This window comes from Onychostoma macrolepis, chromosome 24 (genome assembly GCF_012432095.1).
Source record: "Onychostoma macrolepis isolate SWU-2019 chromosome 24, ASM1243209v1, whole genome shotgun sequence".
Taxonomy (NCBI): domain Eukaryota; kingdom Metazoa; phylum Chordata; class Actinopteri; order Cypriniformes; family Cyprinidae; genus Onychostoma; species Onychostoma macrolepis.
Genome location: NC_081178.1, coordinates 5319374 through 5331811, shown reverse-complemented (window position 1 = coordinate 5331811; position 12438 = coordinate 5319374). Strand labels below are relative to the sequence as shown.

At 35.2% G+C, this 12438-nt stretch overlaps 1 protein-coding gene across 3 annotated transcripts in view; it reads right to left on the bottom strand.

Moving 5' to 3' along the window:
* The window catches only part of agap3 (ArfGAP with GTPase domain, ankyrin repeat and PH domain 3), a 171436-nt gene that overhangs the window by 52855 nt on the left and 106143 nt on the right, over window positions 1-12438 (bottom strand). For all 3 annotated transcript variants that reach the window (XM_058765033.1, XM_058765034.1, XM_058765032.1), the window contains exons 10-11: window positions 8079-8183; window positions 4315-4486 (exon numbers count right to left, since the gene is read on the bottom strand). In XM_058765033.1, the coding sequence (XP_058621016.1) occupies window positions 4315-4486; window positions 8079-8183 (277 nt within the window). The remainder of the gene's footprint in view (window positions 1-4314; window positions 4487-8078; window positions 8184-12438) is intronic.

Here is a 12438-nt window from a genome sequence, read left to right as displayed (position 1 = left end):
TTTGCAAATTGGGACCTGCTTGATTTATTGAAGTATATTAGATTTATTCATGTTTATAAAAGCGTTTATGCCATAGCAACCTTATTTACAGGAAACGTATATTTGATATGCATCACTATCCTTTAAATAAATCGCACACATAAAGTTTTGACCATAATCGTGATTACAATATTGACCAAAATAATCGTGATTATGATTTTTGCCATAATCGATCAGCCCTAATTGCGACCATCTCAAGATGACAGAATATCGCACATATATCAGTCTATCACTACACGAGGTACATCTTAGTTCACAAGGACAGGTTGCACACCTTCATCTGCATCCTGTGTACTACACGTAAATGAACACGAGCACCTCGGCGTGAATCTCTCTGTCTCACACTCTCGTACACACACCTCTAGAGCAGATGTCATTGATTAAAGCTGATAGGCAGGCCCATTAGCGCTTTGATATTATATATCTGTCAGCGGTGACACAACTGAACGCACGCTTGCAGAATGATCATATTTAAAACGGTTCCAGTGAATACTTAGCAGAAAGATTAAACCGGGCCTCATCGAGACAGACTCTTTTACTTGCGGACACATGCGTTCATTCATTTGCGCTCCTTCACTCCCTCACTCTTTCTTTTTCTCATCCTCACCCCCCTCATCTCCTCAATCCCACACACCCCCCAGAGCTCCTAATGGTCTTTAGATCAGGGGGAAGTGTATGAATTACAGACTACAGAAAAAGACAGGGCTCAGCTAGACCGCCATGAATGAAAAATTACCCCTTTGTTCCCTCGCATCAATTGCATGCCTAATGAAATCAAAATCAGATTGCATAATCAAGTGTACGTCCTCCACTCGGCGGAGGCCCACTGCGAATCGTAACCTTTTCCCTCTCGAGTGGAAATTAACACAATTTTCCTCTAATATGGTGCAGAGTGGAAAAGGGAAACGGGGAAAGCGGCCCGTGTCAAATCGGGACCTGAGCGTTACGGCGTAAATTTGCACTAAACTGAGGGTCAAATGGCGTATCTGAAAAATAACACCAATAAAGAGCCATCTCAGAACTGCAAATGTGGTATAAAACATGCAAAAACATAACAAAACACCTTAGTTCAAAACTGGTTCTAAAATGGCTTGAGTGATGGGATGAAATTTTACTTCTGAAATGTATTTCTAAGCTAAACAGAATGAGAAAGGAGAAGGCACTTGATTTTATGTCAAGAATTGACTAGATCATGAAAAGTTGACAGTGTTATTATAATCATCTAAGTTACTGACAAAAATATTAGTTGATATTAGTTGTTTTTTTGTGAGAATTCTGTAACATGTCATTTCAAATTTTTAGTTTTAATATTAGATTATTGGAATAGTCCATAACATAAATGTAATATTACATCCACAACTTGTATGTGTAATTTTAAAACTTACATTTGCAAAGGCAAATTAAATTCAAAGGTGGATCTGAATTAAGTTGCACTTGTGAGAATGTGTAACTTGTGAAAATGCACTGCGTGTAATATGTTAAATTAATAACAATTTCTAAAACATGATGAATTCATAAAACAATAATATTTTAATATGATAAAGTGAAATTTAAAATGAAATTTAAAGTTTTATACATAAAAAAAAAATGTGTTTACAGTTTGCCATTTTTCACATTTTTGTTATTAAATAAAATTTTATTTTTATCAACTAAACTTAACAAATTTGGAGTAAAATGAATAATAATATTGTTTACATTTAAAAGACATCTAAAGAAAAAAATATGTAAAAATTAGTCATTACATCCGTAAGTAATTAGATTCATCTACAGGAAGATTATGAAGGAAAATATTTAAAGTTTGATACATTTAAATGTTTTAACATTTCATTTTATTTTATTTTTTTTTTTTACATTTTTTGTTTACAGTTTGTCATTTTCACATTTTTGTTACTAACTAAAATTGTACTTTGAACAACTAAATTTACAATTATTTTGGAATAAAATGAATAATAACTGATTAAATTTAAAAGACATGAAAAGAAAAAAAAATGTAAAAATGAGTAATTATATCAGTAAGTAATTAGATTTATGTATAGGAAGATTATGAAGACAAATATTTAAAGTTTGATACATTTAAATGTTTTAAAAACATTTTTGTTTACAATTTGTCAGAAATATATTTTGAGAAAAATAATTATCAAACAAAAATATTAAATTTCTTTTTCCTGTTGATTTTTTGTGATACACTACATCCATGTGTGCAACAACCTCAATACAAATGTAACCAGTCTTAACTAATGCTCCTATTCATGTGTATCAGCTGCCTGAGGCCACGTTTGAGCTCTTTACCCAGAAATCTCTATTTTCTGTAGCTTGAATAAAACAGGTCCAGATGTTGTGACTATTTCAGGTCCGCATGCCCCAAAATTCTCCTCCTTTCAACCTTACGTTCACCCTCTCCTCTGCAGTCGACTGAAGGTTAATTAGTTGCCAACCTGAAAGCAATATCAGCTTTTGTGGTTCTCTGAGCAACCCGATTCATGCGGCCCAGCAACACTGACAAATGCTCCTTATGTCTCTGTGACTAATAAACCATCATCCCTATCCAACACAAGACTGGACACCATCCAGAAAACTGCAATTCCCAGAAGCCCTTGCTGACCTGTCTTTAATGGTGCAAAAGCAATTAGCCCCAGCTAAGTGATGCTGAGGTCCTGGCCGGTTATGTTTCCACAGCGGTCGTGCCAGCTTGCAGAGCCCCTGGAGAAAGTTACTCCTGTTTTTTATTAATTACACTTGATCTCAGCTCTCTAAATCCAATTTGTACCTTCCCAAACTCCCTCTCAAGTGAACACCGAGTAAATCTGGTTCTTGCAGGGCAAAAATAAAGCATATTCAGCCAAAAATGAAAATCAGCAGTACAAACAACCTAACACACGTTTTCTGAATGGATATCAATGACAGTTTACTCAAACAGTTTCTGATTTTTTAATATTCATAAGGTCTTTGCCCAGAACTGCAACATGTTTTTAATGAGGAATCAATTTAACGTGAATTTGAAACTTGGTAACACTTTACTTAAAGCCTTTATGTATAATGCATTATAAAGGGTTATTAAATGCTATAAAGCATTATAATTAATCAATGTGTGTTGTAATACATGATATTTTTAATTATTTAAAATAATTATAGTGTAACACTGAACTGATGAGTGTTACAATGTATTAATTGCGGTTACAATTATTCATGAGAGTGTTCAATGCATTATAATGTGCATTACAAGGCATAATTAATGCATTAAAACTATTTTTATAATGCATTATACATAAAGGCTTTAAGTAAAGTGTTATCTGAAATTTTAGTTTAAATAAAAACAACCAAGTTTTTGACTTAAAAATACTGTAACACATTTTGAAACAAACGCATTTTAAAAATGTACTTTTTAATACTCATTTGGTTACTGTGAACAATTTATTATTGCACATTAAAAATTGTCTTTGCAATTTTCCATGAGAATTTTTATGAGGAATGCATGTAAATATAAAAAAAAAAAAAAAAAAAGTTAACACTTTACAATAAGGTTCATTAGTTAACATTAGTTAACAACATTGGTAAACATGAACTAAGAATGAACAATACTTCTACAGCATTTATTAATCTTAGTTAATATTATTTTCAGCATTTATTACTGCATTATTAAAATCACAAGTTGTGTTTGTTGACATCAGTTAATGCACTGTGAACTAACATGAATAAACAATGAATAACTGTATTTTCACTAACTAACATTAACAAATATTAATAAATAGTGTAATAAATGCATTGTTCATCGTTTGTTCATGTTAGTTAATACATTAACTAATGTTAACAAATGACACCTTATTGTAAAGTGTTACCAAAAAAATAATAAAAATAAAAAGTATATCTAGTAGTTTTTTGGTATTTACGTATTTACTGGTATTTAAATATACAATAATGTTTTTTCTAGTATTAACTTTTTTTGACAATTCATTGTCAGTGTGAACAATTTTTTTTTTCCACATTACTTATTGTATTCACAATTTTTCTTGAAAACGTAAGATAATAACTTCGCCTCTGAAACGACTTCCCATTTCGGCTGACATCACCAATTCCTCCAGCTGACTCGTATAGAAACACTTCTGCTGCATTTTTTGTTGTTGATTATTATTGCAAATGTCACATTATTGACATTATTTTGAACACCATTTCATGTCAAATTTAATGCTGCTACAATCTGTACACAGAATATCTTCAAACAATAAAGAAACTTCATACATTTTAAGGCATAACACCACTGACGGGGTTCATACTCACTTGTGGCCCCGATGCCGAGTTGTAAAGTGCTGCGGTCTTTGGTCAGTCCGTTGGTTTTTGGGCTGGCTGTAGGGGCGACCGTCGCCACCGCTCTGGGTGGCCTCTTCCCGGGCACCTTCACTGTCGTCCGCAGCAAATCGATTTCTTTACCATGGACGTTCTGCATGTAGTCCTGAAAAATTAAATAAAACATTGTGTAGTTTTAGATCTAGGCCGGACAAAATGTAAAATGTAAACACATGTTTGACACTCTTTGAACGAGTATGAGGCTGTAAAGGGCAGAATCCATTCAATAAGTTTTCAAATTTGTTGATTAGTTAATAATTAGTATACCATTTTTGGATGAATGGGCGTTACACTGAAAACAACTGGTGTAAAAACAATTTCACTAAGAAATGTTTAGTAAATTTCACAAAGAAATTGCAAGTAATGCATTAAATTAGAGAAAAAAATGAAATATATTCTTGTAAAAAGTACTCAAATAATCGAAAAATCCTTTTTACAGTGTACCTGAACCAACAATTGTCATAAAAATAATTTGGTCCAGTATTGTTTAGTAGTTACCAACTCTAATTAAGTAATTAAGGTTTTGGGTATTTAAGTAGGTTCTAGTATTTAAGTCTATTCTAAAGCGCAAGTATTTAAGTTCTAGATTTTAAGTATGTTGTAATATTTCTAGCTTTTGTTTTACCCTTAAGACATATTTTCAATATTTCGAAAATGAATATAAACTTAATAGACTTTAAAAAATATTTTTCGAAGATTATTCGACTGCGTTTTACAAGAAAATTCTATTTTACTATTTTCTAAAATAGATTTCTACCTCAACATTGTCAATGTTACTTAATGTGCCACATTTTTGTAATTATTTGTGAAAAGCATTTTCTAAGAGAAAACGGTTTCTAAATCATCTTTTCCCGTGTATAACTGTCTGCACTTTTATCATTCACTGCCTCATTTTCATTTGCCTCAAAATAACAGGCCACCAACTTTGACTAAAGTCTATGCGAATAAACAACGCACAGATGCAGCGCATCTATAACCTACCAAAGAAACTTTTTACAGGTCTTGTAAAACAAACACAGCAGCTTTGGACAATCAAAGCATCACCAGGCCCACGCAATCTAGTATTTCACCTGTTTCCACGCTGCCGCAGATTAGCAAAATTAGCATTAATGACCGCGAGCAGACTCATTCCCATTTAAATCGGGCTATTCCATTTTCATGGGAGTTTGCGAAACGCAAATGGGTTAAGCCAAGGTGCAAATCACCCTGCTCAGCACAAAAGAGGCGAGCAGAGATTTCGGCCTCAGAAGTCTCCCGCCAACTCCTCTTCACTTTTATTGCGCCCCATAAAGCACTAATTTCTTCAAAAGCCTCAGTACTAATTACCCAGTGAGCGCTCTCATTCCATTTTATTGCTGGAATTAACAGCCAGTTTGAGGCGCAGAAAGCTATTAAGATGTGTGATTAAGCCATATTCAATTAGTTTCTACAAACAATTTAATTGATGTAGCAGACAGAATTAACAGAAGGGGATTGTGGGATAGCTCGGCTGGCTGCGGCGCAAAATTAAACCATCTTTTCCGTCTCTCTCTCTCCCAGTCTTTCTCGTTGAGCTAAACGAGTGGTCCACAGGTGTCCAAACCCAAACGTCTCTAACGATTATGACGCCCGTGGCATCGCGCGCCTATTACACACATCGCTGGCATGAGATGCGCATTATATCGCTAATAAACACGCGGTTGATGTGAGAGACGTGAGTTTGGCCAAGATATTAATTTCGGTCATAGTCCGCGGAGGCCGCTAAACGTGTCTCGTGCAACGCATCTCGCACGGTCAAGGTACGCCGCTTCTCCAGTGGATCTTAATTAGGAGGCCCTTATTAATTACTAACCTGTGTTAAATGCGTCGGAGAAACGCGAGAACAAAGATAGGCGTGAATACGACGTATGCAAATGAGGGGAGCGGTGGAGAGGGGATGTGTGAGAAAGCCGGAGAAGCAGAGAGAGGGGATTTTCGGAGGTATTAAGAACACGCGGGGGTTCTGACAGAGATGAATGTTCCGCGCAGAACGGACTGTGGATTTCCCGCGGCGAGTGCCGTAAGAAACGCGCGCTGCTGTAGCAACCGGAGAGCAGCTGACCTGTCCGGCTCTCCTCTGTGTTACTGGAAACCTAGAAAATAACTCAGAAATAGCAAAGAGGAGTCGCTCACGCTGAATCTGAACTATAATTCAACTGGGAGTCATTCAAATGAAATTTCATTAAAACATGCATATGTCCCGCCCAAACGTTCTGCCACGCCAACGTCATAATCGATTTCATGGTGTTTTTAACTGGAATGTGAGGTCTGATATGTGATTATTTTCATGGTTTTTACAAAATCCAAAACAAACAATAGGCCTAACCCCATAAGAAACAGAGAGAGAAAAAATTAATCTCTAAAAGATTAAGAAAACAAAGAAAAATCACCATCTTCATAAAATCAACAATCTGTGCAGTATATAAAATGAAAAGCTAAAAAGTAGGATGTAATTTTAGGAACATTCTGAGATCTGGAATCCATAAATTATTATTAATGAACTATAATAATTCTTAATTATATATAGAAAAACTGAAATAGTATTTTCTTTTAAAAGATCTACAATAATTAAAAATAAATAAATAAATAAATAATATATAAATAAATAAATAAATAATATATAATTTTTTTTTTTTCTAGCTGATCCAACAAATGTCATAAAAACTGTCATTTGATTCCAGAATGATTTAGTTACCAACTCTAATAATTAAGGTTTTGGGTATTCAAGTATTTTAAAGTATTTAATTCTATTCTAATCTGTAAGTATTTAAATTCTAGTATTTAAGTATATTATAATATTGTCTAGATTTTTTTTTTTTTTTTTGTGAACTTAAGACATTTTTTTAATATTTTGAAAATGAATCAACATCTAACAGTAGACTGTAAAAAATGATTTTTGAAGTTAGAGATTATTGGATTACATTTTACAAGAAAAATACAGTTTCAGTCTTTGTGCTTTAACCCCGTAACTGTCACTCACAGTTTTGAACATAGACATTACAGTGCACTATCCAAAGTAAAATTTTTATAATTCACGAATGAAAACATTTTGTAACATGATTTTGATGTACCATTTCCACGGTAATGCAATGTCTGATTTTAAAATGCGTTTCAAAGGATGAATTTTGAGATTTTAAGTTTTCAACTGATATATAATTTCTTATGATTTCTAAAGCGTGATAGAGAACAAGACTAAGAAGACTTTCTGTGACAAAGGTCAGAACTCCTGTTATGATGTAGATTTTTCAGGTGCACTCTTGTCATAAATTAATCTATTACTTTTCCTACATAATTTTTTAACAAAAAGAGTCTTAGACCTTTCCAACGATATATAGTTTGTCATGATTAGATTAGGATTTAATTGTAAAATAGCGAAGTAAACTTAGGCGTCCCACAGAGTGGACGGGTGACAGTTAAGAGGTTAAACATTCAAGTTTCATTCAATGTATTATTTGCCAATTCTTAACAATTATTTGTGAAATTTACTAGCATTTTCTGAGTGAAAAGGTTGGTCAATAGGCAAACGTATGACACGGAATGCATGAATTTACACCAAACACAAATCAGTGAATCATTTATTAGAACCAGTTTACTAAATCTGAACCGAATCATCAAAATGAACCAATTCAGCAAAATGAATCAGACACCTGATCTCTAACAGCAGGAGACGGCATACTCACATGTAAACTGGGGTGGTACGTGAGCAGACCGTTGTCACACAAAGTGACGTATTTCTTCTTCCACTCCTTATTAAGTGACTTCCCACTTCTTTTTAATAAAATCCCCTGTTCAAGACAAAAACAATCAGTTATGAGGCGATTTCAAATCAGAAAAGATTCACAACACTGAATAATAACCAGCTGGGTCATTTTAATAACTCAGAAACATTTTCAGGATTGGTATAAAGAAGGATCAGATGTCGAGACACTGTCATAAAGTAAAGCAGAAGTTTCCCATGTAGCACTGTGAAGCTTCATGTACTCATTCACACCTGAGTCACACACGCTCATTTGCATACATTTAAAGCCTATTTACAGTGTAGATTTTCACAGTCAATTTCCACACTTTTAAAACAAAACAATGCATCCCTATAGAACATTTGCCGTCAAACCAATGCTTTGTTTTGTTTTTAGTATGTTTCGCTCATGTTTGTTCATGTAAATTTTTGCCACTAATTTTCTTCAGTGATCTTGTCAGTCTTGGTGTGAACAGTGCTTTACATTTATTGATTTAGTAAACGATTCATCCAAAATGACAAATTAGAAATCATACAACAAAAAGAATAACTGCATAGCAGCCAGAAAAACATTCCATTTTCAAATAACCTGCCAAAAAAACCTCACACTTTAGTCACTCCTAGTTTTGAAAAACACATTTCCTTCAGCATATTTTTGCCATAACTTGCCAAAAAATATTATTTTCTTATATAAAATGTGTTATTAAAATTATATTATATATATATAAAAATTTCCCATGTAACCTCTCCACAAAACTTTTCATTCCTAGTTTTGAAAACATATATAAAATTAAAATACGTGTGTGTGTGTGTGTGTATACAGTTGAAGTCAAAAGTTTACATACACCTTGCAGAATTATTTTACCAAGTAAGAGGGATCATACAAAATGCATGCTATTGTTTATTAGTACTGACCTGAATAAAATATTTAACATAAAAGATGTTTACATACAGTGGGGCAAAAAAGTATTTAGTCAGCCACCAATTGTGCAAGTTCTCCCACTTACAAAGATGAGAGAGGCCTGTAATTTTCATCATAGGTATACCTCAACTATGAGAGACAAAATGAGAAAAAAAAATCCAGAAAATCACATTGTAGGATTTTTAAAGAATTAATTGGTAAATTCCTCGGTAAAATAAGTATTTGGTCACCTACAAACAAACAAGATTTCTGGCTCTCACAGACCTGTAACTTCTTCTTTAAGGCCGCATTTACACTGCATGGTTCAAGTGACCCAATTCCGATTTTTTTCCTCCCATGTGGCACAGATCGGATATGGCCCACGACCGTGTAAGCAGGAAAAAAATCACATGGATTATTATTATATTCTCCGATCAGTTTCAGGCCTCATTCATATGTGGAAATAAATCAGATTTGAATCGGATACGTGCATTTGCGCCTGCCGTGTAAGCGGTCAGATCGGATATTCCCCTGTAAATGCGACTCCTACGTCATTGAAAAGTTAGTTTTTTGAAACATTTCGCGGTACAGACATAACTATAAAATGAAACATCTCTAGCTGAGTAGCAGAGTATTAATTTCGTTCGTTTGTGTTACAAAAAGGCGGTCTGACGCTGTAATATGTTGCTTTTGAAATCACGCTGAGTGCTCGTTTCCGCTGATGTTGTCAGTGATGGCGGCTCGTGCTCAGATAAGCACTTCTGTCCCGTTCGTTCCATTGAAACCACAAAATAAAATGCACACAAACATGTCCCTGCCTTTGATATACAATCACTGATGAACGCATTTGGTTTTAATTACTAAAAAAAAAAACACAGACCATGTGAAGTTTAACAATATCTACCACCTGAGTATTATTCCACTTGCAAGCTTTCAGCGGAGCTGCGTACATCACTGTCCTGAAGAATTTGTACTAGGATATATCATTATTTTGATGTATAGATGTAACTATTGCATTAAAAACATTTCTATATGAATTCCATGTCAATAAATTAAACTCAATGTACTATTCAAATTGATTTGTGATGTCATATGCTATTTTTGGCTTGTTTCACCAAGTTCAGTGTAAAACGCACACATTGGATACGGGTCACTTTTAAAAGAAATGTAAGCACGTCGTTCAAAAAATCGGATATAGTCACAAAATCAGAATTGGTCATCAAGACCTGCAGTGTAAATGCAGCCTAAGAGGCTCCTCTGTCCTCCACTCGTTACCTGTATTAATGGCATCTGTTTGAACTCGTTATCAGTATAAAAGACACCTGTCCACAACCTCAAACAGTCCAACTCCAAACTCCACCATGGCCAAGACCAAAGAGCTGTCAAAGGACACCAGAAACAAAATTGTAGACCTGCACCAGGCTGGGAAGACTGAATCTGCAATAGGTAAGCAGCTTGGTGTGAAGAAATCAACTGTGGGAGCAATTATTAGAAAATGGAAGACATACAAGACCACTGATAATCTCCTTCGATCTGGGGCTCCACGCAAGATCTCACCCCGTGGGGTCAAAATGATCACAAGAACTGTGAGCAAAAATCCCAGAACCACACGGGGACCTAGTGAATGACCTGCAGAGAGCTGGGACCAAAGTAACAAAGGCTACCATCAGTAACACACTGCGCCAGGGACTCAAATCCTGCAGTGCCAGGCGTGTCCCCTGCTTAAGCCAGTACATGTCCGGCCCGTCTGAAGTTTGCTAGAGAGCATTTGGATAATCCAGAAGAGGATTGGGAGAATCAGATGAAACCAAAATAGAACTTTTGGTAAAACTCAACTTGTCGTGTTTGGAGAAGAAAGAATGCTGAGTTGCATCCAAAGAACACCATACCTACTGTGAAGCATGGGGTGGAAACATCATGCTTTGGGGTTGTTTTTCTGCAAAGGGACCAGGACGACTGATCCGTGTAAACGAAAGAATTAATGTATCGTGAGATTTTGAGTGAAAACCTCCTTCCATCAGCAAGGGCATTGAAGATGAAACGTGGCTGGGTCTTTCAGCATGACAATGATCCCAAACACACCGCCTGGCAACGAAGGAGTGGCTTCGTAGAAGCATTTCAAGGTCCTGGAGTGGCCTAGCCAGTCTCCAGATCTCAACCCCATCGAAAATCTTTGGAGGGAGTTGAAAGTCCGTGTTGCCCAGCGACAGCCCCAAAACATTACTGCTCTAGAGGAGATCTGCATGGAGGAATGGGCCAAAATACCAGCAACAGTGTGTGAAAACCTTGTGAAGACTTACAGAAAACGTTTGACCTCTGTCATTGCCAACAAAGGGTATATAACAAAGTACTGAGATTAAATTTTGTTATTGACCAAATACTTATTTTCCACCATAATTTGCAAATAAATTCTTTAAAAATCCTACAATGTGATTTTCTGGATTTTTTCCCCCTCATTTTGTCTCTCATAGTTGAGGTATACCTATGATGAAAATTACAGGCCTCTCTCATCTTTTTAAGTGGGAGAACTTGCACAATTGGTGGCTGACTAAATACATTTTTGCCCCACTGTATAGTCCACAAGAGAAAATAATTGAATTTATAAAAATGACCCTGTTCAAAAGTTTACATGCGCTTTATTCTTAATACTGTGTTGTTACCTGAATCATCCACAGCTGTGATTTTTTTGTTTAGTGATAGTTGTTCATGAGTCCCTTGTTTGTCCTGTACAGTAAAACTGCCTGCTCTTCAGAAAAATCCTTCAGGTTCCACAAATTCTTTGGTTTTCCAGCATTTTTGTGAATTTGAACCCTTTCCAACAATGAATGCATGATTTTGAGATCCATCTTTTCACACTGAGGATAACTGAGGGACTCATATGCAACTATCACAGAAGGTTCAAATGCATTAAGAGCCAGGGGGTGAAAACTTTTTGAATTTGAAGATCAGGGCAAAATTTAACTTATTTTGTTATTTGGGAAACATGTAAATGTCTTCTGTAGCTTCTGAAGGGCAGAACTAAATGAAGAAGAAAAAATATGATACTTAGGCAAAATAAGAAAAATTCTGTTCAAAAGATTTCACCCCCAGCTCTTAATGCATCATTTTTTCATCTGGAGCATCAGTGAGTGTTTGAACCTTCTGTGATAGTTGCATATGAGTCCCTCAGTTGTCCTCAGTGTGAAAAGATGGATCTCAAAATCATGCAGTCATTGTTGGAAAGGGTTCAAATACACAAAAATGCTGGAAAACCAAAGAATTTGTGGAACCTGAAGGATTTTTCTGAAGAACAGCAGGCAGTTTTACTGTACAGGACAAACAAGGGACTCATGAACAACACTAGACAAAAAACAAAAGAAAAGCATCACAGCTGTGGATGATTCAGGTAACAACACAGTATTAA